The following is a 26777-nucleotide window of genomic DNA, read 5'->3' on the forward strand; positions in this document are numbered from 1 at the left end:
TTTCTTGATCTAGTATCTCATGTTCCACATCCAGCGCACAGACCTACCTTTCCTTGGGTGACAGAAATTGACAATTTCTTCAAGGTGAAAGATTCAGTTAGTTTCTACATCAGATGACTCTCTATGAATAAATTCACACTTCTGTGCATATAGATGGGGGGAATCTTAAAACTTCTTGTGGCTCTAAAAACTCGTACAGAATCAAGAAGGCTGAAGAGCTATTATATCTAACCCAGCCCAGGTGCAGATTTCCGGAAGAAAGAAATAAAAATAAAACATAATGATCAGTGAGGAAAAGCTGTGAACTATAAATGTTTCCAGTTTTATATTTGTAAAATAGTGCCTCGATTTAGGATCTGAGTTCTCCCACAATTAGATTACCACTCACAAGGCTACCCAGCCCCTCCGGGCTCATGAAAGCCAAGAGCAGTGAGGAGGGGGCTGGGGACTGTTGCTTCTGTCCCTACCCCTACCCCTTTTTAGAGCTAGTGTGAGTGAGAGAAGATATTAAAGGGATATCTGTTGTTTGGCAATTTTGCTAAGTCTGTCTTCATTACTTTGCTGCTGTGCATTTGCTAATTTGGAGGCCTGGCCATTGACAAGCTTGCTCCATACACCTGCAAGCAATTTGCCGGCTCCGGTACCGGAGAATTGCAGAGATGGCAGCTCGCACCTATTTGATTTTTTTTTTTCCCTTTTCTCAATGCACAGCAAATTTGGCTTTCAGTGCGTTATCTCTTTTGTTAATGCAAAAAGATTCCCTGGGCGAAAAAATTGCTCATAATTACCAGAGAGATGGGGAAACTGCATTAGAATAAATAAACCTGAAATTACTGTAATTATGTTGTGTTTGATGGGCCCGGCTTGTAATCAAGAAGAGAATACAGTGAAATGATGCTGACCCTCTTGGGTTTGCAGCTGTACGCGCACTTTGGGGTCTTTTTTTGCAGAAAAGAGTCATTTTGATAATCATTAAGCTGTGTGTAACCTATTTCAGAAGTGTTTTAAAATGAGGTTCACATTTTTTGAACAAGGGAAAAAAATCCCAAAATTGCATTTTGCCATTACAGACTCATACATAAGGAAAGGTTGTGTTTTCTAAGTGACAATTGTTAAGACATAATATTCGAAATCAGTATTTAATCATTATAATGAGGTATTGTTTAAATATAACCACCTTTAGATTATTCATAGTTTAATTAATATACTCATTATGAAAATCTTTGAATCAGATATTTGATGAACTACTTGTCAGTAACAAGGCAGCATTAATTAGGCCTATATTGAGATTAACATTTTTTAAAAGTACAACCGCTTATAATTATAATAGAGCCTAACTAAAGACCGTTTTCGTTTAGCTAAAACTAATAATTTCTCTATTTGAACTGTTAGGAAGAGATTATTAAATTAGTATAAGCTAATATCTCAAAGTATTACAATCCGCTTGACCAAACAGATTCTGCCTGTAACTTGAGGCGTTGGGCCCTAGCTGTCTTCTAGGGGACCTGAGTCAGATGCGGGACAGAAATCTTCGCACTAGCAAAGTCACATCTCCCAGGGGAAATTGAACCTAGGAAGACCCCCTACCCCGCGCCGGAGTTGGGAAATTGGTTCTTTCCTCAGCTTTGAGGCCCATCTGACTGCCCACATCCCGGTCTCCAAGGTCTGCTTTCTCCCATTAGCGCTGGTGCTTCTAGGTGCTGCGGAGAAAAGTCCTAATCTCAGCCCTGGAAGGGGCTTGGAGGTCCTCAGCATCATCCCCCCGCCCCCGACTTTCCCTGCTTCTATCATACCGCCTCCCCCCACTCCCAGCAGCCCCGCCACTTCCTCCTCCCCTTCACAAAGGGCGTCGGAAGAACCTGGCGCATCTGATCTTTCACCAGCACCAATTGAAAAATGGGTGCTTGTCACAACACAGATCACTGCCTTCCGGGCTCTGCTCCCCACCGTGCGCCTGAAAGGGGCCCCCAAAGGTGGAGGGCCAGCTCCCGCGGGCAGGAGCGCTGGAAGGCGAGTGCGGGAGAAGCAGGAATAGCGTTTGGCAGCCCGTCTGGGCCCGCAGCTCTCTGGGACTGCCTCGGCTCGGCTGCGGGATCTGGGGTTGGGGTTGGGCTGGGACGCAGGGCCACGAGAAGAGAACCAATCTGGTTCTAGTCCCTTGGAGCCCGTGTTCCTCTGGAGGGAACTAATCTGAGCAAATGCTTCACTAGAGGTGCTCCCCCAAGGGCCTGGCCTTGGGACTTTCGGACTGGGATAAGGTGGGAGTGGCGTGTTTGACTTTGGTCAGATTTTGGGGTTCCAAAGAGTCAGCCACCCTTTCCTTACCACCTCCATTCCTGTGAGGTGCAGAGGAAGACCCCAAATCATTAGACAGGAACCTGCCTTTCTCACTGTGGAGCTCCCAGGGTGGCTCCCTGGGACTGTGCCCTGTCCCCTGGAGCGCACTGATTGATAGAGGGGCAGTCTGACAGACGTGTCTTTCCGGCCCCTGCCTGGCGTCTGGCTGCGTCTTTTCCGCGATGGAATCCAGCGCCTCCGGGCATGCAAAAGCCAGGAGGCCAGATCCGGAGAAAGACTAGAGGCAAAGCAGTGTCTCTGCTTCCAGGCCTCTCAGCCTCCCGACATCCCGGCCTCCCAAGAGCTGGCAGGGTGTGGAAAAAACTGAAATCGTCCTGGCTGGCTGACTTTGAACTCTGACTTCATCTCCTCTCAGCCGGTCTTCAACATCCTTTTGGTTCCTGAGCGTCAGCTCTGCCCTGATGCACCTGTTCCTGAGCCCCCTTCCCGGGGAACCCTCGCCAGGGATTCTCTCCTTACCCCTCCAATTCAGGTAGGAATCAGACACCTTGGGGGTCCAGGGAGCAAGGCAAAAAGAAAAGGTCCAATGGGGCACCCCACAGGCCTCTGATGATATCCTGGTGTTTCTGGAGTACAGGGTCCCCATTCTATCACCGATAAGTTGATAAGTCGCTGACCCTGTATGAACTATCTCCAGAGGTAGGAACCTGGCCTGGCCCCCTGGCACACCCTCACACAGCACAAGAGAGAGCAGTTCTTTCAAGAAATCATAATTTTACTGTCTCAAAGAAACTTTATAACTTATTTACAAAGGTTTTTTTCCCAAGATACAAAGCAATAAGTTAACATTCTCAATATAAAACTAAACTTTGACATAGAGAACACAAAACACAGTTGATTTTAATTGATCACATTTTCCAAATTTCACAAGTAAAATGTCAAGATTCTCATTTCACAAAGCATGGGGTTTTACAGCCACACACAACAGAACGCAAAAAGGCTAAGCTTGTGCAACATGTTTACAGAACAATAATAATAATAACAATAATATGTACAGTAATTAGAGCCTGCACTGAAGATTGTGCGTTCAGGGTGGTGACTGGCATTATTCTGTGGTTGAGCCTCTAGGGATTGTTGTAAAGCTGATTTTGTCTTACTGTAAAGCCCACTGGAATTAGGGTGCTTGTTCTCGCCTGTTTTCTCTCTACTCCCCATTTACCCTCGCTCCCTCTTTCTACCCAAGGAGGAAACCAGTGTTTTCCATCTTGTCCAGGCGAAGCAACCAAGAGTTCCTCCCCAGATGAGAAAATCGTGTTGACTTCATTTATCTTTCTTTTCTTTTAAAAAGTATTTATTAAATAATGTCGGACATGTAAAAAATGCAAATCGTTCGGCTCCAAACTCTCCACGCCAGAGAAGTACAAAAGTTACTGTATAAATTAAAAATCACCACGTCCTCCTTATTCGTTTCTCCCCGTGCGTTTAAAGTAAACAGTGCGTTTGAACAGTGAGTTTCTTGCGCCCAGCAGAACCTCGAATTGGCAAACAGCCTCAGGCAAGTCCATTTCTCAATAAATAAAACCCCCTCCCTTCAATGCCCCCAGATTCCCACACCAGCTACACAGATGATCAGGCAGTGTCCCAGGATCCGGAGATGGTCAGCCGGGCAGGACCCGGGCCTCTCAGACCTGGTGGCTTTTTGCAGAGGCCGCAGAATGAGGACAGCGGACGGATGAGGACCTTGACTTTATCAGCGCACAGAGCAAAAGGAAACAGGAGACTGACAGGACAGAAAAGAGCTTTTGCTTTTTCTACATTTTGTTTTTGTTTTGCTTTTTTTCCTGATAGTCCCACAAAGCTGAAGGTTGGTGGGTCGGGTGGAGCCGGGTTTTTCTTGTTGCTTGGCCTGTCTCAGGTGGCAGTGCCTTCCCTCCGAGGCCACTCTCTGCTGCTACTGCTCGGCCCAGGCCAGGGTTCAGGCCAGAGCGCGGGCGGCGCCGGGAAGTTGCTGGGCCGGACCTCGCGGGGCTCTGAGGAGATGGAGCTCGTCCTGCTTCCACTGTTCCTTCTTCTTCCCTCTGGGTCCTTCTTTTCCCGACGGGGTGGATGGACCTGGAGGCGGGAGGGACCTGGGCCGGGGAGACAAGGAGGAGGCGGGCGGGCAACCTCACATAAGTTGGGGTTGCTGCATAGCTTCTTGGTGCGCTGAAGGGTACCACGATGTGTAGCTGGGGATATAGGAGCCCGCGTTTCCGCCTGAGCCCTTCCCGGATGAAGAGTTAGGGTTCCAGCCGGGCGGCACGGGTGGGGAGCCAGCAGACAGGGCCCGGCCGTTGGCCAACGCGCTACCCTCTAGAGCCGCCCCACCCTGCTTCATCAGCTTCTTGAACTTGGATCGCTTGTTTTGGAACCAGATCTTGACCTGCAAGAGCGGACAACAACGTGACTCAGGCTGGGACCACTGAGCCTACCTAGGTCACAGGGAGGAAAAAAGGGACCGCAGAACAGCAGAGATAGGCCCTCCCAACCCTGCGCCAGCTGGCAGCCCTCTGCCAGAGAAGCAGAGACATCCCTCCTTTCTCCCTTCCCCCATAAGAGCCAAAGCCTCGAAGGCCTAACCGCCCTCCGCCGTCAGCCCATGGGGGCAGCTCTCAGAGAGCCAGGGAGGAGTTGTGGTGAGGGGCGAACTGGGATCCAGGCCTTAGCCTGCCAGGGGCTCAGTCCGACCGTGGCTACCGCCTGCGGAAGATACAGCGCCTGCACAACACCGAGCCCGCAATTCCAATATCAACATCAATAAAAGAATCGAAAACCTAGGAAGGAGTGGAGGAAATTTATTTGCAATGCGACCCAACTTTTCTATGCGACATCCTTTCTGCCCTTGAGTTGGGACGGACTAAGGAGGCCTCAAGGTTTTGTGGAACTTTTCTTTGGATTCAAAGCCTTTCTTGCCCTACGGTCTGTTTGCTTTCTCCAGCTCTGCTCCAAATCCCGGACCGGACGTTGGAAGCCCGCGCCCGCCGCCGTCAGAACGCTCACGGGTTCCCCGGAGTCTTAGAGAAAGCCGGGAAGGAAGGTCCCGTTTCTCCTCTAAGATCTGGGACTTGAGAGGTGAGAGGGCGGAGGAAAGGTTCTCCCCCCACCCTCAACCTGTGAGAAGGAGGAGGAGGAGGGAGGCCGAGGCGCAGACCCAGGCCCCGAGTGATTAGTCACACAATTTAAAGGCAAGGGAGGGATTAAGCCCCGAGTCTATTGTTCCAGTTGTTTAGGCACGTGTGACCTCAGAGTTCCCAAACAAAACGTCTAGGGAATTCCTTCCTGCGCCCTAATCAGATTGTCCAGGGACAGAGGGCCGGGCTGCGGGCAGCTCGGGATACCGAGAGCAGCGACAGAGGTAGGGCGGAGGATGAGGGAGGAAGGAGACACGCTGAGAGCCAGGGGTGAACACAAACACACACACACAGTGACACCCCGACCGTGAGGCACAGCGAGCAAGAAATGAAGACCCGGGCGCAGGCAGGCCACGGAAAGCCTGCGTGGCGGAACGGAGCGGCAGCGGCGAGGTACCTGAGTCTGTGTGAGTCCCAAAGAGGCCGCGAGCTCCGCCCTCTCCGGCAGAGCTAGGTACTGAGTTTGCTGGAACCTCCGGTTCAAAGCCTGCAACTGCAAACTGGAATAAATCGTCCTGGGTTTACGGATCTTTTTTCCCTTGCCATTGAAGCGCACTTCACCGCCTTCCACCACCGTGCTCTTCTCCGAGTCCGCCCCTGGAGGGACAGCAGAAGCAGGGCCCGTTGTTAATACGAGGGGCCGCCTTTAGTGCGAACAGCCGAGAGCGAGTGGCTACCGAAGGGTGGCGGAGGCAGGACCAGGGAGAGAACGTTCAAGAAACTCTGAAAGCCAGGGAAGGGTCCCCCAAAATCCGAGGGCCTGTCCCGGGCCACTGCAGGCGGGATAGAGCCGTTCCCAGAAGCGCAGCCCCTGCCTTTGCAGGGAAAGTTTGCTATTTTTGCAGGCGGTAGTTGAGGTTTAATTACCCTTAATTGCATACATTGTTTATAGCACTACGCAATAAATAATTACCGAGACTAATACGTGCACATGTGGGTTTCTGTTTTCCAGCGGGGCATTGTGTGCTCTGCACACCGAGCCGCCCAGAGGCCCAGCCAGTGCCAGGAGACGCTCTGGGATTTATCCTTTGCTGGATAGTTGCAAATTGAGTGAATTTTTAAAAAAATTTATTTGCTGTGACAAGGATCTATAGATTGATATTCGAAACCTCCACTGCTCCCGCGCCCTCCCCACCCCCACCCCACCTCGCTCTCCTCTCTTCTCTTTCTCTCTCCCTCTCCTCTTCTCCCCCGCTCCTTCTTTCCCTCTCTCCCTTGTACCTCCTCCTCTCCCTCTCCCTGGCAAGCGCACGTACCTGGGTCCTCCAGGCGGCTCTGGGCGAGGCTGGTGCTGCCCGGGTAGGACTGCACCGAACTGATGTAGGGGCTGGAAGCGTGGCTGCTGACCGAGTTGACGTAGGGGTAGCCCAGCGGTCGGGAGAAGGACGAGGCTGAGCTGTAGGCGCCGTCGGGCTGCGAATGGCCCGCCGAGTGTAAACAGTGCATGGAGTAGTGCCCGTGGGACATGGGAGAAGGAGACATTTGCTGGTTGGGCGGCCCAAACTCCATAAACACCGCCTTGCCCGACACGGGGCTGTTGAGACTTTCTGGCATGGTGGTCATGGTCATCTCTTCTCGCGGGGTCTGGGTGTGGGACTTTCTCTCCTCTGCTTCCCTTTTGGGGGTCTCTATGTTTCTCAGGACAGGAAGGAACCCAATTTAAGCGGAACAGGGGTTTTCACTTTCCATTCATAAGAAAATGGAGTTTGTCTCTTTGAAAAGTCTAAGCATGATGCTGCTGAGCTCCCCAAACTCGGTTCAAAGCTTTGACTCAGCCAAGGTCATAAATATTCATGAGCTGGCGGAGCTGATTGGTCCGCTGTCTTGCATAATCACTGGGGATTGGTCCGAGGCGCTCGGGCTCCGCTGGACTAGAGCGGGCGAGGCGGCCCGGCCTCGGGAGAGTCGCATCCACACTTCCCGGCCGGGGCTGCTCTGCAACAGAGCGCGCCGGGCAGGAAGCACAATGGGCTCCGGCGTCTGCGCCGGGACCGCTGCGGCCCGCGGCTCATCGGCCTCCCGCCTCCCTCGCGCGCCTTCCTCCCCAGGAACCAACCAGCGGCTCGGCGCCGCCGCCCCCCTGCCACTGTCCCCACCCTTCAGCGGTCCCTAACGCCAGACACCCTGGACCGCTTCTCGTCGCTGCCACTCAGTCCGGCGCAGAGCTAGGGCTGCTGGGGAGGAGCCTGACCTCTGCCTCTGGAGCGCGGAGTCGCGCACTGGGGGGCGCCCGAGGCGGCCAACAGACAGAGGTCCTCCCAAGAGCCTTGTGCCTAGCGCGGCGCCCATTCGGCCGCGCCTCCCCGGCCCGGGTACGCTCTGCCACATCCCTGGAGTCGGGGCTTAGGGGCCCTCCCTGCGAACTCACTCGCTCGGCCGCTGCGCCGCCGCCGCCGTCGCTCCCTGGGGCCCGCTCGCATTGCTTCAGGCCCAGCTGGCCACTCCAGCTCGAGGCTGCACGGTCTGATTAAAGCAGTGCGCGTGGAGAGCCAGGAACCCGCGCTTCTCCTCCCAGGAAAGGCGACTGCGCCGCCCCCTCCCCCAACACACACATCCTCTTTCCCTCCCAGCCTTCCTCCTCCTCCCCCTCCCTTCTCCACTCCCTTGCGCGGAGAGCCCCGGGCTCACTCGCCCCGAGAGCGCGGCTCAGCGTGGAGCCCAGGGGGCCTAGGGGCTCAGATCTGCTGAAGCCGCGGACGCCAGGTGATCATTTTCCGGCCTCCTGAGGTCTAGCGAGACTTCCAGAGTTTAGGAGTCCCTGGGGGACACCGAAACCCGCAGCAAACCCAGGCCTGTAGTAGGCTCCCCTATCTGTGTGTATACCTCTCGCGTTGCCACCCAGTATCTTTCTCACCTCCAGTGGCCAAAGCGCGCGCCACCGGGCCTAGGGGGCAGGGCTAGTGGAGGCAAGAGATGCCGCTGCTCCCTCTGTCTTCTGAGGTGCTAGGTACGAAAAACTGCACAAAAGCCCCCAACCCATCGCCACTACTACCAATACAGCCACCCCCTCGCGGTGTGGCGCACACCACCCTGGCTGTAAGTGGATGTTGGTTCCCCAACCCGCCAGTCCCACGGTGAATCCCAAATTACTTTGTTAGGTAATTAGAAAGTGTTGATAATTATTTCTTTCATAATTTAGCGGTGTGACGGGAACGGGAAAATGATCTTGTGAAAGTTCACACGTGCAGATGTATTAGTTACTGATTCATTTGATTAAATGGTAGTCTCAAGTGCTCAGATCCGCAGCTGAAGGCGCCCCATTAGCATAACACTGATGTTTAATTTTCATACGCATAATTAGCCATATATTTAACACTAATAGCAACATGCAGCCTTTCAGCGTTAAACAGCTCGGGATTTGATCTGGCCTGAGCTGAACCTTCATCGCTGCACCTTCCCCTGTCTGGAGTGTGCAATGATCACAGGACAAACCTCTGTAATCAAGCGCATTTTGGCAGAGGGAACACCAATAAAAATGAACATTCAAAACAAATTACATCGGTGCTGTCGTTATAGATGTTAGTAGAGGGGGTTTCTCTTTTTTTTTTTAACTTCTGTACCAGCTGCTGCTGCCCGCAGAATTCCTCTCCTTTGGTTTAAGGGCACAGTGCTGGGGGCAGAAATATTTCAGGCAGTGTGGTTGGAGCAAAAAGAAAAACAAAAGAAAAAAAAAAAAAACCCCAATAGGCCAAACCAATAACGGGTTTGCCAACGTTTAAAAGATTTTTTTTTTCTTAATCACCGAACCACACGGTGAGGCTTTGTAGCAACAGCCAGCTAATGATTCCGCCACCAGGCAACTCCTGGAGCCGCTCGGCTCGTCCTGATTTGTGTGTCGCACTTGTGCTTTTAATTGCTCCTTACTAGTGCCTGTTTTAGGGTGCGGAGTGCCATGCCGTGTGCCCAGCACAGTCGCTTGGATACTGCCCGGGCCCCGGGTCTCTTGCGCGTGCCCTGAGGGCCTTGCCCACGTAAGTGATCGCCGTGGCGGGCGCGGGGTCGGGGTTGGAACCGGGGAAAGTGGAATTGGTAATTCCGGGAGCTCAGGGCAAGGCGTGAGGAAACCCGACGGCCGGGCTGCCTAGGGACAGTGTATTCCAGAGACTTGCAAGGAGGGGGGAAGGGGAGAGACAGCCCCACTTCGCGACAGTCTCTTGGGTGCTCTGTGTCCACAGCTGGAGAGGGATCAAAGACTTTTGCGGCAGCACAGGGGACCTGGTTGCCTTCTTGGAACAAAAGTCCGGCATGCGCCCCTCGGGATACTGTTTCAGAGCCTTGTTTAATTTAGAAGCGGATTGTGTGTGAGCAAGACATGGCTACACTCCGGAATTATTTCTTAGCCCAGAAAAGCAGGTTTAGGGAGGAGCACTGAGCAGGGGCCCTCTCATGCCGAGCCGCTGGCAGTAGCTGGTTTCTCAATGTGGGATCTTAGCCGCACTTTGTGAGCTTGGAGTGGATCCCTCCCACTCTCTACTGCTAAGGTGACACCTGTTCTGAATGCCGGTTTGCTTAAATTGTTGCCTGCCCTCACTCTGAGAGAAAACAAAACCCTCCCATTTGTCCTGAGGGTCCTGGATTCCTCACGGAACCTACTGGAGTCACCTCAGAACCAGGAGGTCCTGGTGGTGTTAGCCACAGCCACTCTTGGCTGGAATCCCAGTGGCTCTGGGTGAGGTTTTGGGCCAGTTCAGCTGGAAGAGGGACAAGAAGGCGTGGACGAGGTATTTTTAAATCTACTTCCTAATCTCAACTTCAAAGCATGTTAAAAGGGAGTTCTTTATGGAGCTGCTGAGTGTTGGTACACACATACACACACACATATACACACACACACACACTTTAGGTTAGTCCCTTTAATAAATGGAATTATAAACTTGTCCCATAAATACCTCCACCTCAAAATAATTGCTGCACAAGCAGCGTGTTACCTCAGTGGTTGGTAAAGTCCTGTGGTCCTAATAAAAGTATCCTTGGGGAACCTCGGAGTAAACTGCTTTGCAGATAAGATACAATACTAATGGTTGCAATCTGATTGCCTTAGGAGAAAACTGAAGTCATTCTCCAGCAAACATCTCCCAAGGCCAGCTGAACCCGCTTGCTCTTTAGGGAATTCAGATCTTTTGGGGGTGGGGGGTGGGCAGTAGCATCAGCCTGTGGGCCTCTGCTTGGCCAACTTCTGACCACATAAAAAGTTTTTCTATGGACCTTGTAAATCGCCAGCCACTCCCTGGTCTTTTCCAGTTCTCAGACTCACTAGAATCAGAAACACCTCTATCCAAAAATCTAAAACCCTGGACACAAAGAAGCTGAGCTGGAGGGGTTGAGGGACGACGGGGAGAACCCTGTGTTAGATAAAAGCTGGAACTCATCACTTTTCCGAGCCGGCTGGTCCTCAGTTTCCCGTATTATGAGTGTTACAAAGATGAGCTGGCTCTTAGTCCTGGCCAAGGAGACCACCCGTCCTGGCAACTACAGGTGCCATTTCCTTGCCGCTTCCGAAAGCCCAAGCTATTTTTAAGGGATGTCAGCTTTGCAAAACCCGCTTCAGTAGAAACCAGAGTTAGCACAACCATTAACTGCTTGAAAACCCTCATTGGACTTGTTCCTAAAATCATAACCGGAGGCAGACGGCTTCCTTCGTGGACTGCCAGAGGCCTGGCCCCTCCCTACCCTTGAGCTCAGGTGCGGAACTGGTACTGGAGAGCAAGCGCAAGGGAAAGGAGGGTGCTCTGGGGAGGAATGGCCCTTGGCACACACAGCGTGGGTCCTTGGATTCCTGCTCCTGAAGCGGGATGGAGCTGCCGGCCGAACTGGAGTTCAACTCGCAAGCTTCAGTCCCAGCCAAGTAGGCCCTTGCTCTCAAATGCGCCGGTATCTCCTCTCTCTGGGACCCTCTCAGTTTCCACAACAGCTGACCTTTGCGGCTCCTGCAGCGTGCGAGCGCAGGTCCCGATGCGAAGTGGGCCAGTGTGGGGAGGGGTCATTTTAGAGACCAGACCGCCCACTAACCAGTCACTGTACACAACTGGGCGAGTGGGGCCCAAGCTCGAATTCCTAGTGCAGCAAACGGTCTAGCGTGCGTGCGTGTGGGGTGGTTGGGGGCAGGGCCTCAAACTTGACCTCTGGGATGGCCTTGGAGGGCTGGATGTGGGCAGGGGAGGAAGAGCAGCAGTGGTCCAGGAAAGTCGCGTTTCTGGATTGACAGAAACCCGAAGAATGGCCAGGCCCAGAGTCCACTGCCAAGGACATGTTTGTAATCAATGCCTCTGTTCGCAGGCTAATCTTTCATCGCAAAGCCGCGATGGAGGGGAAAGATACGGAAGGGCTGGAGTTGGGGACTGGCTTCCGCGAGCATCCTTGGGGCCGGCCAATGTGGGATACACAAGAGGGAAAAACGGATTTTTAAAAATCCCAGTCAACAGGTTGGGGTTTTTCGGCAGACGTGCAAAATTCAGACACAAAGATCACTGTAACTGTCAGAGAGGTAAGGACCTCAGACACAATGGATTTAAGAGGTTTTTTTACTGGAACAGTCAGGACAAGGGAAAGAGAAAACCGTGCTTCTCTTGGAATCTCTCGTCTTCCAGACGAAGGGGTTTCCTCCAGTCCCCTCCAGATGCGTTGACCGCGCTGGGAAACCGAGTCCAGGGCCAGGATTTGTTTTTCCATAGCCGCACAACCCCGGCAGGGCTTCAGATCCGAGTTCCCAGTTGCCCTCCAGTCCCCCGCCCGGGTTTTTCCAAGATGCTATTAGGTGCCACGTAGGTTACCGCATGACTGGTCATTCCCGTTTCTTCTAAAAGTTCTCTAGCCAGATTTCAGCAATTTATTTAAAAAGGCACCCGGTCACCGCGACCTTCGGGCGGCTCCTCAGGCCTCATGGGGCAGTTTGGTCAGGATCTGCGCGCCCCTCGACGTGATGAGAACCGTGTGCTCGAACTGGGCCGACCTGTAACACAGCACCCAGCCGTCAGAACGCGCACGCAAGCTCCGGCCGGGCGGCAAGAGCGCCGTCGGACCAATCTTCCCTTCCCATACAATTTAAAAGCAACGGGGCAGAAAGCACCTTTGATTGTCTAGGGAGACTACAGTCCATGCATCCTCCAGGACTTTAAATTCAGGGGATCCCTCCGTGATGATTGGCTCTGTAAGAGGAAAAATATTTACTGCAGTGACCTCATCAGATTCTTGTTAAACATTGTTTCGGGCTGATTATTAAAAAATAGAAGTTTCTCCTCCCTCCCCTCAAGTGCTTCCCCCACAGGCTCATGTTGTCATCTTGCAAGGGTTGATAATTGATGTTGCTTACATAGTATACTACAAACTAAACAGTAGGAAGAGGAAACACTATGCCATTCAAAATGTATGAAGTTGCCTAGTTCGTAATTTTTTAGAGAAAGAAGGGCATTTTAATCAAGCCTTAATTAGGACCCCGTGGATAATAACCACCCAAACACCAGTCCCTCTTATAAATACGAATTTTTTTTAAAAATTTCAATTTTAAAACCATGCTCAAAATATTCATTCATCAGCAAATAACAAATTTCTTATTTCACTCTAATTGCTTCTCTATTAAGTCCCACAGTCAGAAATATGATGCCTTTATGGCCCTAGGTGACTGGAATTTGGTGGTGATACCAATCACAGGATCAGCCAGGAACCGGCCACCAGAGAGCACATGCCACTTGCTGACAGGGAGCAAGGGACATAATCGCGCCTAGTTACTGGGTGTTAATGAAAAAACAAAACAAAACAAAACAAAAAACCCAACACCACATTATGCTGGTAACAGGATTAGAGGTTGGATGGCTGCCTTCTCCTAAATGTGTCGGTAAGTATCTGATTTAGGAAGATGGGGCTTGAGGATATTATTTAATCAGATTTCCAGTGCATCTGAATTATTTCATTACGCTGATTGGCTTTATTAGTCCTTCACCGGACTGCCGGGCCTAGGCCAGTGGCAGCAGCTTCCATCAGGAGCTACGCACTTGGAAGAGGAGCTTCATTTACCTATAGTGAATGCCATGCCCTCCTCCATGGGTAGATCATTGTCATTTGCTGCAAAACAAAAAACATCAGAGGGGGTGTGAGAATAGGAAATGGGGAGGACAGAAAAAAACAGATTACAGGGGTCAGGCCCATTGAAAAAACTTGGTCGTTTTATTTCTCTTCTTTTAGAGAAGGAAGGGTGGAGATTTCTGGAGTCCTGGATAGTGACCAGAAGTTAAACATGGGGCTACTGGGCCTGAGTCTTTGCATTATCTGTGCTCTGGGTCAAGACTCCCCCAGAAGAGTTTTCCAAGGCCTGGCAGGGGCAGACTGGGTGTTTCAAACACATGTCAGGCTTCCTCTCCCCCTCTCTCTGTCCCCCAGGCTACTAGGTCTCCCAGCCTACTGGGTCCTGGGTCTCACCCACACCCCTCCCTCAAAGAGAAAGAAGTCCTGGGGAATGTTGCAAAGGATGGCAACCTCCTTTGGTGCAGGTTGTGGGGAGCAGGGGCCTGACTTCAAATAGTTTCACTCCAGACATTGGCACCAGGTAAGGCACAAGGCTGACAAGCTCTTTCTGCACTCTCACCTGAACCTCTTCTGAGCTGCCTAGGTGGGGGCTCTTTGGTCCAAAGAGGGTTCAGACCTGCTGGGTGTCCTGCGATCCTCCAGGGCATGAGTCCCAAAGAGTAGTCCTTCTATGGACCAACCAAGTCCATAGGGGCACAGGTCAATGCCCCAGGACCAACTTTCCTTTGGTCCCTGTCCAGGTGTGGACCTGCCTTGAGGGTTCTCCACTGAGCTGCCTCCTACCTCAACCCAAATCCTCCCACCCCTGCGGACCCACACCTGTCTTCTCACTATAGGGTGCACACCCAGGCAGTGAAAAACAGGAGATTCTGGGGAAGGAAGACAAGGGTGGGCATAATCTAGAAATCTCTAAAGAGTACATGCTGCTAAATACATCAGCTGTCAACGCTGTGTAGGATGTAATGAAGTTTAACCACAACAGTCAGCAGCTAGAAAAGGGGGTAGAAAAAGAAAAACAGAAAACAGTCATATGTGCATGCTGCTGGGACACTGATGCAGTGGCGTTTTGTTTTCAGTAACTCTTTCTAAACAAATATCCCTTGTGCCTTCCAGCCATACACCCTTCAGGAGAAGACAGAAAACAAAATAAACCTTATTTTGGGATTGAAACAGCTGGGCTCTAATCCAGTAACACAGTAATGTCCCGGTTAAAATTAAGCAGACTCCCCTCCCCTGCCCACCGCACACAAACACACACACAAACACAAGGTTGATAATGCAGATTCAAAGTCAGAGTAAGAGTTCAGGGGCAAAGCTGCCACATCCTGATCTCTGATGAACAAACAGCTTCCAAATGAACTTTCTTACCATGATGCCAAATTTCTGGATGTCCATGAAAGTAAGATCCTATTCCATGTCCCACAAAATGTGGACAGACTTGCAAACCATTCTGATTAGTTATGTGGCTTTAAAAGTGACCAAAAAATATTTAATTAAATTAGGTAAGTTTTTCAGGCATACTAAGATAAAACAAAGTCATGTTAAAATATTCTCTGAAAAAGAAAAAGTTAGTAATATTTAGAGTCAGATAATAATATTCATATATTTTCATTATGCTGTAATAATTTTAATTTTTGCTATTGCTTGCAACCACTCTCTTTGGATATATGAAGAAAGAAGGTACATATCTATCTAACACAGTCATTTGAGTCATTTACCTTTGTATAGCATTCAAACAAAGCCACTTTTAGACAACAAATGAGTATGTATACACACATAGTGATTGCCATACATAACCAGGATACATGTGCATATAATGCAGGTCATAAAAACCTGCCTGGTTTTTTTGAGATTTCACAAAAAGACTATAAATTACTCCTGATTGGGGAACCAAAAATAAAACAAATTACAATATAGAAATATGACTTACTATGGTTCCCTTTTTCTGCTCTATTTCAAAGCGTTATGCATTTTACCAACAGGCACACTCACATGAAAAGCTCAATCTACTTTGTCAGTATTCTTGAAACACTCCAAAACTGTGAGATCATTTGAGAGTTCCATTCAAGACCTGCACCATTAACAAAATTCATAAAGAATGCTTTTTGATCACTAGGATGCTTAAGATAAGCTAGTATTGTGATTCCCAATTCTTAGTGCTTCATTAGTTACTTCATTACATGTATGTAATGAAGTACATTGCATGTACTACATTAGTTACAAGCAAATGTTTTACGTTCCATCTGAAATCAAGCACAGAATCCAACTCTAAAATCTTTATCTACAAGATTGAAAAGTAGTCCTTGAAATCAGCTGAACATGTTTATTTTGGGGAGCATCAGACAAACAAGAACATATATACTATTAAGAACTTATATTTTCAGGTGGACAAAGGGCACAATACCCCTAACCCTAACAATAGATTGGGATTTACAGGACTACTATTTCAATTATTAACAGAACTAAGTTTCTAGATCTCAAACTAGAGTCTCAAACTGACTCTTAGTTTAACATGAACCCAAAGACTTTCAGCCAGCATCTTTATGGTCATTCATGTCTATGTTTTTTTAAATAATTTTAACCATCCCCAGACTTGTAAGATAGCTTCACTTAGACCAGGATGTCACTATAACCAGCAGATGGGCAACCTCTTATTCAGATTTAATTTTGATGTAACTGTTAGTGCAGAAATAGGTAAGCAATGCATATGTTGAGGACAGGAATGGTAAGTCAAGGTTTTTATCTCTTATGTTGTACTTTATGGTTATTTCTGTGGATCTTTGGTGGGCAAGTAATTCTATTTGGTGTTTCCCAAGGTGTTTTTATTTGTGCCACACAGTTTGTGAATAAAAACTGAGGATGAAGAGTGAATACAGGTGGAAGAAAGATGATTAAACAGGACATAATAATCTAGATTTTTTTATATAAGCAGTTTCTACCAAAACCTGTAAATTATGTTAGTTCAATCCCAACAAACCTCAATGATTCTAAGAACATTCAATATAAACTATTCTATTTTCTCTTCTTAAAAAAAAATCTAGGTTTTTTTTTTTTTTTTTTTTTAAAGGATCCGGCTGATTGGCAGGCATCACGGCTACATCTTAAATGTGTGTTACAATGGCAATCTTCATTTTAATTTCCGATGAGAGGAGAGGAAGAAAGCTCACTCTGAAAAAACACTTGGGGTCCCTCCCCCCATCATACCTCTCGTTCCTCTGCATAAAAGAAGCTGTGCAATTACTAGGTGGCTAAAGATATCTGAGAGCATTCTCTTGTAACAATTTACTCCCTGGGTCCTGCTGGAACTTCTGGCTCCAGGAGTATCATAGAATCTATGTGTCATGGATGCAAAGGTTAGAGGATTTCACAGCCAGGTGGAAAGAGGAAAAGAACAGGCCAAATTTCCCCCGGTTGCCTGCCTGAGTACATCTTAATGCCTGACTCCCAGGAGCTGAGTATACACTCCTGTTTGCTTTTCAGAGTATTTTCCTTTTGGATTGGTAGATGGTTTTTAGTACTTACTGGAACTAAGTCAGATAGAATCTCATTAATATTCCTAATTAGTGTTTAAAAGCATTCCCTTTCTATTATTTTGGAATAAATGGGGAGCACAAGATTATTTACCTCATTGTAGGGTTTAAATCCAAATTCACAGAGATAACCCAAGTGACCAGTAGTAGCAAATTTCACTCCTCTAAGATGAAAGAAAGTACTGGTAACCCTTACTGTGGCATGGGAAGTTGGAGTGTGTCTGTACCCCTTGACTGGCATGCTGGGGAAAATGGAAACAGCAGGGCAGGCAGAAGCACCCAAGTACTCCCAAACACCAGTCACCACAGGCCGTGACCCTTTTCTGTGCACAAGAGTTTTCTTGCCCTGAACATTTCACGGATAAAATCTGTCTTCGCTCTGCTGAAACCTACTGAAAAGAACTCTCCTGGTGTTAGCTCTTCTGATTTTCTCTAATTAAAAATCCTTTAAGACAGTATGATATCTACTCATGAGCCCAAGCACACTGATGATTTGAGGCCTTTTTTATGGAATATTTGGAGAGGGAGAGGAGGATATATAAAGGTTGTTTATGAACTTACTTTCCTATTATACTGTCTTATTACAATTTGCGGTGCAGATACAGTTTATACATGAAAAAGATATCTCTTGCAAGGAATTTCATCTTGTGACCATTTTCTTCAGTTTAATTCCTTTTCATGAGGCAGTTATACTCAATTTAAATGTCATCTGGGTAAATTAAATTTTTAAATACCTTTCAACTACTTTTTTTGACTAAAAATACATTCCCCAAGAGGGCAGAGGAGTACTATGTTTAAGTACAGGCTCTTATAAAGAAAGAAAAATGCACATGAAAATAGATTATTGCCAATTTTACATTAATCCTATAAACAGCACTAATCTCCAAATAGTCACATCTCTAATAAATGATCTCAAATGGCACGCTATTTCATGTTATGAAATTTTTCTTTACTGTTTCTAGATATTTATTTTAGGCAGTACTTATGAATGAAGGAATGCACAAATCCAGGGATTCCTTCTAATGAAAAGGAATGTTTAAGTACAATTAGTAATATTTTTGAAAGCCAACAACTGTTTTCCAAAAAGTAGTACATTTTTTTTTGTTTCAAACTAGATCACAAATTACTGTATTTTTCTTACAATAGTGCTGAACTTTTATTTGAGGTTTTCTGTTTCTGAAAAGCAGACATGATGGATTGAAATAAAAGATAATTTATTGCAATGCTTACTTTCATGTGCAGAGAGAAGCAGTATAATTGTAATTTACAGTAGCTGTCAAGAAAAATCCATCACAGATGACATTAAAATGACTTATTTTGCCTGAGCCACTTATTGTTTAAATGTGTGTAATCTAATAGAAAGAGATTATTTTTTAAAAATCTGCTTCATATTGTTCCAAATTAATATCAAAACATATAGTTATGAATTAAACATTAAAAACCATTTATTGATACTTTCATCATGACATTTATAAGTTTAAATTATTTTTGATTGAACTGTCACATATTTATGATGCATGAATCTACACATTCACAATATACTCATATGTACAGATTGTATAATCTAGAGATAATTATAAAAATACAGATTTAGAAATATTTTAAAGCAAATGGAGGTTCAGTGAGTCTAATAACACTATGACCTAAAGATTACTAGGCATTCCTCACACAGCAAAAGGGCCCAGAGAGAATTCTTTCCATTAAAACATTTTAGCTGATACTTCTTCAGAGACATTATCTTCTTTAGGTTTCAGAGGAGAATTCCAAAATTTCCTGTAAAGATCTCAAGGTTTTTGATAACATAATACTAATACAAGTTGTTTGTTCTTTTCCTAGTGTATCAGTAGAGATAGGCTATGCAAAAGATGGTGAATATCTTAAAATAAACAAGACCGAGTTGAAAGATGTTTGTAAACTTTTGGTCTATAATGATTTCAAGTACTTTTAGCTTAAAGGTAAATATGGTTTATTTACTTATTCCCCTAAGATTTTGCCAGAATAAGAAAAGGCAAGATAATAGGTGTCCAGAAACACTGCTTTAACACATCAGAACAAACATTTGTTAGAATCGGGGCCAGTTTCCTTTCTAGTGGCAGACATAAACCATCTAAATAATGAAATGTATTAGGGTACAAGTAAAAAGTTCATTGTCTGTTATTTTCCACGTAGTTTTTTTAAGTGCAGTTGTTGGGACTGATCTGGTTTTCAAAAAAGCTTGTACATGCAAATTCATAGTCTGTGAAAACTGACCTTGTATCCAGATAGCTAAAATCCAATGTCACTTTCAATTCTACTCTTCTTCTTCTTCTTCTTCTTTTTTTTTTTTTATGTAGCTAGAATTAATGTAGTGAATATGTAATGAAATGCATTATCCTGCATGGAGATTTATCAGATTTTCCAACTGAATGCTATGCTTTGCTAGTACTAGCTGGAGTTCACCTGCATGTTGGTGTGGCGTGTGGCTCTTTTTTGTAAAGAGTTAAGTCGTACACAAAAAAAGGGAACAAAGGTCAGCACCCAGCCGCCACTTGAATGTGAGATTTTTCTTTTTATTCCCCTTGATGTATACTAGGCTCTGTGTTATTAGTCTTAATGATGGAAAATTGTAGTGTTGATACAAATCTTTTTTTCAAAGTAGTAGGCGGGAGCTCCATTTGTTAGTAAGTTTTTTTTGTGACTAAAAGCCATGGACAGTACATTTATGTAGCAGTAAAAGGCCTAGATGCTCTTTCCATAGCAGAGCTAATTATTCCTACTGTGACCTTACTGATCTAGCCTGTTCCTAGTACATCTCATCTGCACGCCTGTTCCTCTGTGTAGATGGTGTCAGAGAATATGAAAAACCCTATAATGAAACCATTTTCATGATGGAGAAAGGCTACTGGAGTTGCACTTGCTACAAAGAGGCTCAATTATATGAGTAATTGTGATAATTTTCTACATTCATAGCCTTCAATGGGGAAAAAAGAATGAGAGCCACAAAGGAAAATTACTTTAACAAGAAAGTACAGAGAGTAAAAATGGAAGAAGAGACAAAAAGGGGAAAAAATAACCAGAAAAAAAGTTTAAAAAATAGATCTGGAGGGAGGAATAGCGAGACAGGGAGAACAACAGAAATGCTCAAAAGCCCATGTGCAGCTGTGTTGCACAATTAAATTGAATTTTTTTTTCTGCAGTTGATGAATGTGACTACTGCAAATGTGCCTCTGTAGTTAGCTATCATTTGTTGTTCCGTGACAGGAAAAGGATAATTACCTCTCAGAGAGAATCAAAGGCTGACATGCCCTTTAGACACAGCCATGAATGCAGAGCTCGATAGAATGCTTGAATAAGAATCTAGTGTTCTCTGCCCCCTTCTACTGAAGAATAAATTTTGTTAAAATGCAAGAGCACCACCAGTAAATTTGTTGAACCCTAGGTGTTCAAAAATATGAGGTGCATCTATCGACTCATCCCATTTGCAAAAATAAAACTGCATTTTGAATTCATTTCTATTATATTCATGGACAGTAAGATAGTGAGATATGCATTAAATTTCTTTTCCCAGTAGGGGTCTGATTCAACATTTCCTATGAAAGAACAGAGAGACACTATCCTTTTTTCCCAGGCTAGTTAGCCTATAATTTAAAACTGTCAAAAACACAATTTTGTTCAAAGTCTTCAATAAAAGCTTCTCAGATATAACCCAAAGAGATTTTACTAAAGTTTGATTCAGACACTGTTACAATATTTTTAAAGCCATAAATACATTTAACTGATATTTTACTGGCTTTTTTCTTAAAGTATTTGAAGGCTTACGAAGAAAAAAAGGCAGCATCTTTTCAAGGTGACTAAGCCTTCCATCCTTTAGACAAATGGGAAGTATTCAATGGTTCATATTAATGAGAACAGTACTTTAAACGATGCTGATGTGATCATCTTTAACAGAATGCATTACTTTAAAATGAAAACATATATTCGGCATGTCTACCTCAAAACAGTTACGGGGGAAAAAAAGACCTAAAAGTAGGTAACAGATTACAAAGAAAAGTCTTAAATTCAGAAAATACACATACACATACACTCAAAAAGTAAGGATAGAATACTCTGTGAAAAATAAACAATGGTTTACAGGAAAAATGAACCAGACAAAAAAAAGAACAGATCACCCTTTCAGGCTATTTGTTAATCTGCCAATTTGAAAGGTAAGGCTTGCTTGAACTAACACTTTATTATCTTCATATCATAGGAATACATTTCACTTCATTCCTTTATAAAATTTAGTTTTTCTCCTGTCTTATTAAAAACCCCAGGGTTGAGATGCTCATCCCCTTCTTAGGTACTCCCTTCCATATTTGGTGTGATTTTGAATAAAGGGAAACTATAGACCAGTACATCAAGCTAAAACAAAAGCAGCCATGTAACTATTGCTTACTCCTTCTATAAGTTTCTTTGCTGACCCTGGTATAATTCACTTTTATAAAACCTTTTTTTTTGTTTTTTTTTTCCAACTCAGGGAACAATATTGCAGCCTGGCAGTTCACATACTGATATCAGACTGAAATGATGGTTCTGAATCATAAAACATGTCATCAACTTTATACCAAGCCACCAATAACCTCTGTACCATTTGCCAACCCTCCCTTTACTTGTCAATGTAAGGCTTACCTGATTGTGTTTCCAATTACAGAGAAGGGAGCCCCTGCTCTGCAAGCTGCAATTGCTTCATCTCTACACCTCCTGGCAACCTCCACTAACTTTTTACCACATTCGTCCACATTGCCCACCAAAAATGTTTCAGAGGTGTCTCCATGGTAGCCATTGTAATAGACCTAAACATAAGCAGAAATTTAAAAATATGTCCTTGTTTAAAAATCTACTATCCTAAAGTATACATTGTATTCATTTATGTATTTAGTAGACTCATGTGTTTTACCCTTCCAGAATTATTCATTTGCCTATCAAAAAAAGAATAGATATATTGAAACTTGCAGAAACTTAAAAGATGAAGCCATGCAATTATATTGCAAAATTTAAAAACAAATGTGTTAACTAGTATGGCTATTTCAGCGTTATGATGAGCAATACTACTGTAATATTTTGATTCCTCACTTTATTTCTGAGAAGACAAAATTACATAAGCAAAAATTAGTGGCCAAAGACCTTGATCTACAATTACCACAGCAGGTTTAGAGAACTAAGGAGTATTTAACATAGTGAAAAGTTTCTTCCAGGTCATGAAGACTTATTTGATCTTGTATTTACCAGTTCTACATTTGAAGTGATATATAATGACAAGAAGAAGTAGATAGACATGTTTGTATTATAACAGACAAATAGGATAATTCAGTTCTAAGAACAGAAGTGGTTCCATATAGGAATAAAATGTGTTACGGAAAAATCCTATGTCTAGAAGTGAAATCTTTTTTTTTCTTTTTTTGAGACGGAGTTTCGCTCTGTCTCCCGGGCTGGAGTGCAGTGGCGCGATCTCAGCTCACTGCAAGCTCCGCCTCCCGGGTTCACGCCATTCTCCTGCCTCAGCCTCCGGAGTAGCTGGGACTACAGGTGCCCGCCACCACGCCCGGCTAATTTTTTGTATTTTTAATAGAAACGGGGTTTCATCGTGGTCTCGATCTCCTGACCTCGTGATCTGCCCGCCTCGGCCTCTCAAAGTGCTGGGATTACAGGTGTGAGCCACCACGCCCGGCCAAGAAGTGAAATCTGAATCAAATGTTCCAGATGGCCAAATGTTAAGAGAAAGCACTATATATGGATATCTAAAGAATTAGAATATAATAAAACAGGCTTAAAAGCACATTTACAGAAAGGATAATTTTATCATTCTTCAGTGATTCAGAAGCCAAGTAGGATCTTGAAAGATACCAGATTCATTATAAATCAATGATAACCAAGCACTATAGTAAATATAAAAGGCAGAAGCGACTGTTTGGATACTGATCCTTTGATGTAGCATGGAATTTGCTACTTTGCATAAATTTGTCCTATCTAATTACTTTTGACATTTCTCTTGCTCATAAGGTAGAATGTAGAAACTATTATAAAAAAGATGTTTATCTGAGCTTTCAGTCTGTTGTGATACTGAATTAATGTCTTAAATCGTATACTACTCGGCATTTCTTAAAAAAATGCTCTCATACTGTGTGAAGGAAGCAAGAAAGGTCTTTATTAGATCTTCAGTTTATAATTCAGGAAACTGAGGCACAGATAAGTAACTTCTTTAAGGTTGGTGGCTAATACACAGGTACATTCAGGTTAATATGATGGATTATTGGCTTCTAATCGAGTGTTTTCTCTACTATATCAAATTATCTTAATTACCTTGCAACAGAATAGTGTTTTATACATTTACTCCCATTTACAGTCCTTTGCAATCCAGGAAAGCATAAGTTTTCATTTTATACACTTGGCAGTATTTCACTTTGCTTCATAAGTTTTACAATTTTGAAATAGTTTGAATGTTAATAATGAAACTATTAAAAGTCTTTAGGAAACTTAGAAAAGGAATAGAATATTCTCTTTGGACACATTGGAAACAGTAGGGAAGAGTATGCTGATTTCATTCAAAAATTCAAAATTTTATATTCTTGTATTTCATTCAAATACAAGAATGCTATTTCAAAATACAAAATACTATTTCATTCAAAATACAAGAGGCCAGGCGTGTGGCTCACGCCTGTAATCCCAGCACTTTGGGAGGCCAAGGCGGGTGGATCACGAGGTCAGGAGATGGAGACCATCCTGGCTAACACAGTGAAACCCCGTCTCTACTAAAAAAAAAAAAAAAATAGCGGGGCATGGTGGTGTGCACCTGTAGTCCCAGCTACTCGGGAGGCTGAGGCAGGAGAATGGCGTGAACCCGGGAGGCAGTGCTTGCAGTGAGCAGAGATTGCGCCACTGCACTCCAGTCTAGGCGACAGAGCGAGACTCTATCTAAAAAAAAAAAAAAAATACAAGAATATAAATTTTGCTAATATAGGTGTAGTCAAGAAGATGTATAAATGAATGTTTGTATAACTGTTTCTTAAGTAAAAATGTACTATTTTAAAAAATCTTTATTCATCTTTTCGTATTACTTTTTGCTAGCTTTGAAAATGACTACTTGAGCCTGGGTGCAGTAGCTCATGCCTGCAATCCTTTGGGAGGCTGAGATGAGAGGATTGTGTAAGACCAGGAGTTTAAAAACCAGCTTGGGAAACATAGTGAAACCCCATCTCTACAAAATTAAAAAATTAACCAGGTGTGGTGGCACATGCCTGTAGTTCTAGCTAAGGTAGAAGGATCACTTGAGCCCAGGAGTTCAAGGTTACAGTAAGCCTTGATGGCACCACTGCACTGCATCCTGAGTGACAGAGCAAGACCCTATCTCTGAAAAAGAAAAAAAAGGAAAGAAAGAAAAAGAAAAAGAAAGGGAGGGAGGGAGGGAGGGAGGAAGGAAAGGAAGGAAGGAAGGAAGGAAGGAAGGAAGGAAGGAAGGAAGGAAGGAAGGAAGGAAAGAACATCAAAACGACTGCTTGAGACTGGTGCAGTGGTTCACACCCATAATTCCAGCACTTTGGGAGGTGGAGGCGGGCGGATCACTTGAGGTCAGGAGTTCAAGACCAGCCTGGAACAACATGGTAAAACCCTGCCTCTACTTAAAATACAAAAATTAGCTGGGTGTGGTGGCGCGTACCTGTAGTCTCAGTTACTGGGGAGGCTGAGGCAGGAGAATCACTTGAACCCTTAAGGTGGAGTTTGCAGTGAGCTGAGATCCTACCACTGCACTCCAGCCTGGGCAACAGAGGGAAACTCTGTCTCAAAAAAAAAAAAAAAAAAAGACTACTTGAAAGATTCACTATATACAGAAATACAATACTTTTGAAAGTCTGTGGTAGTCATCTACAATTTCTATTTATACCCACAAACTAGTCTTGTCTTGTACTTCGTTTGTTTATTTATTTATTTTTTGAGACAGAGTCTCACTCTGTCACCCAGGCTGGAGTGCAGGGGCGTGATCTCAGCTCACTGCAACCTCTGCTTCCCAGGTTCAAGCAATTCTCCTGCCTCAGCCTCCTAAGTAGCTGGGATTACAGGCTCCTGCCCCCAAGCCGGGCTAATTTTTATATTTTTAGTATTTTTAGTAGAGATGGGGTTTCGCCATGTTGGCCAGGCTGGTCTTGAACTCCTGACCTCAGGTGATCCACCCGCCTTGGCCTCTCAAAGTGCTGGGATTTCGGGCATGAGCCACTGTGCCTGGTCCTTGTACTTCATTTATTTAACAAATATTTACTGAGCAACTACTATGGACATTACATTGTCTTTAAGAAAAACATTTTTCAATTTTAAAGGGGGGAAGGAAATCTATTTTCTTGTGATGTATACTAGACGTAAATAATTCTAAAATGCAATGAGTATTTTCTGATAGAAATATAGGATCTGATAATGGAGTCCTTCACTTAATAAAATATTTTATAAGAAATGTAATTTGTTAAGATACGGACCTATATGTTTCCTAGATTCCTTCACATTTCTAGACACTTGGAAGTATTTCACTTTGCTTTATAAGTTTTACAATTGTGAAATAATTTGAATGTTAGATACAAAACTGTTTATTAAGTATTCAGGAAACTTAGAAAAGGAATAGAGTATTTTCTTTAGATATACTGGAAACAGTAGGGAAGAGCAGCTGACTTCATTCAAAACATTAAAATGGTAACATTTCATGATAGGGTGACTAGATGAGATAATAGATGTAAAACCCTAAAATCAGATACAATCCAAAATAAAAGTGTCTTATGAAAAGCACTTTATTTTAGGTATGCTTCATAAAATACCTCCTTCTGCATGATTCTAAGTTGGAAAGATACCAACAGGATGTATGTGGTGCAAGTGTTCAAGCATTTTAAGTATGACAAAATGATACAGGAAATAGTATCAGCAATAAAAGAATCATTGGCTATCTCCTCATATGACTGATATGAAGAAAAAAGGTTGAGTTAACTTAACTAAAAATCAGACTGAATTCCACCATTGGATTCCTATTTTTATCTCATTCCCACTCCTACCTAAGTTTCATGGTCTAGTTACTATTCTTAAAAACACTTCCTTATTAATAGAAACTGTATTCCTTGAATGTTGTCATTTCAACTAGTTCTCCTAAGATGTTTAAATTTTGTTTATTTATTTAAAATATATTTGTTAATCATTAGATGTACAGAATTTATTTATAATCTACATAATCCAAAGGTATCATTACAAAATTCTTTAATAAATAGAAATGTAAAAGTACACATAATCCAAGTCTGAGAATGGTAAAAGGCTAAGAAAACGAGAAAAAGTTACATCTTGTACAATTTGAAGTCCCTATGTTAAATTACTTAGGCTTGTTACTTAAAAGAAAGGCTATTAACCATTTGGTGAAAACTTAAGTTCAGACAAAAAGCCCTCTGCTTACTTTGAGCGCAAGGCTCTCTATACCAGAAATGGAACTCGACGTTACCTTCAGGGATTTTAATAAATCTAGGGAACACTGCTAGCAAAAGAGTTGCTGTCCAAATAGACTGACATACACAGGCCAATGTAGCCCCTAATGACAGAGTAAGATAATGACAGGCCCCACTCAAAATCAGCAGGAAGAGGAAGATCAATCTTGGCAGAGTGAAGGAAAAATGCTGGCTTTCTTCGTGTTAGCTCATCTCATACATATCTAGCTTCAGCAGCTGCCCAGTGCTGTGGTGCTCTGCGTTAACTACACAGTGGATCAATAACAATTACACCTTCT

The 26777-nt window shown here is 44.5% G+C and overlaps 2 protein-coding genes across 4 annotated transcripts in view; both read right to left on the reverse strand.

Moving 5' to 3' along the window:
* Positions 1–3055: 3055 nt before the first annotated feature.
* Positions 3056–7981, reverse strand: DLX1 (distal-less homeobox 1). Of its 3 annotated transcripts, none has more exons than XM_011991917.1 (4): positions 7841–7981; positions 6725–7403; positions 5866–6065; positions 3056–4720 (listed from the first exon to the last, which is right to left on the reverse strand). In XM_011991917.1, the coding sequence occupies exons 2-4, from the start codon at positions 7035–7037 to the stop codon at positions 4466–4468; spliced, it is 768 nt and encodes a 255-aa protein (XP_011847307.1). In that variant the 5' UTR covers positions 7038–7403; positions 7841–7981; the 3' UTR covers positions 3056–4465. The 3 variants fall into 3 exon arrangements, with proteins under 3 accessions (XP_011847307.1, XP_011847308.1, XP_011847306.1); XM_011991918.1 differs by having other exon boundaries at positions 3065–4720; positions 6725–7104; positions 7841–7972; XM_011991916.1 differs by having other exon boundaries at positions 4447–6065.
* A 3719-nt stretch (positions 7982–11700) lies between these two features.
* The window catches only part of METAP1D (methionyl aminopeptidase type 1D (mitochondrial)), a 60876-nt gene continuing 45799 nt past the window's right edge, over positions 11701–26777 (reverse strand). The window contains exons 6-10 of the mRNA XM_011991964.1: positions 21665–21828; positions 14856–14953; positions 13479–13526; positions 12535–12613; positions 11701–12417 (exon numbers count right to left, since the gene is read on the reverse strand). Of these exons, the coding sequence (XP_011847354.1) occupies positions 12339–12417; positions 12535–12613; positions 13479–13526; positions 14856–14953; positions 21665–21828 (468 nt within the window). The 3' untranslated portion in view covers positions 11701–12338. The remainder of the gene's footprint in view (positions 12418–12534; positions 12614–13478; positions 13527–14855; positions 14954–21664; positions 21829–26777) is intronic.

The sequence above is a fragment of the Mandrillus leucophaeus genome, unplaced genomic scaffold, assembly GCF_000951045.1.
Source record: "Mandrillus leucophaeus isolate KB7577 unplaced genomic scaffold, Mleu.le_1.0 Scaffold40, whole genome shotgun sequence".
Classification (NCBI taxonomy): domain Eukaryota; kingdom Metazoa; phylum Chordata; class Mammalia; order Primates; family Cercopithecidae; genus Mandrillus; species Mandrillus leucophaeus.

Bases quoted from the DNA above. Each gene is read 5' to 3' on its own strand.
- DLX1 (XM_011991916.1), bottom strand. From the start codon at position 7,037: ATGACCATGACCACCATGCCAGAAAGTCTCAACAGCCCCGTGTCGGGC. The intron at 6,066-6,724 runs GTACGTGCGCTT...CTGTCCCTCCAG, and splicing joins GAGCCGCCTGGAGGACCCAG to GGGCGGACTCGGAGAAGAGC.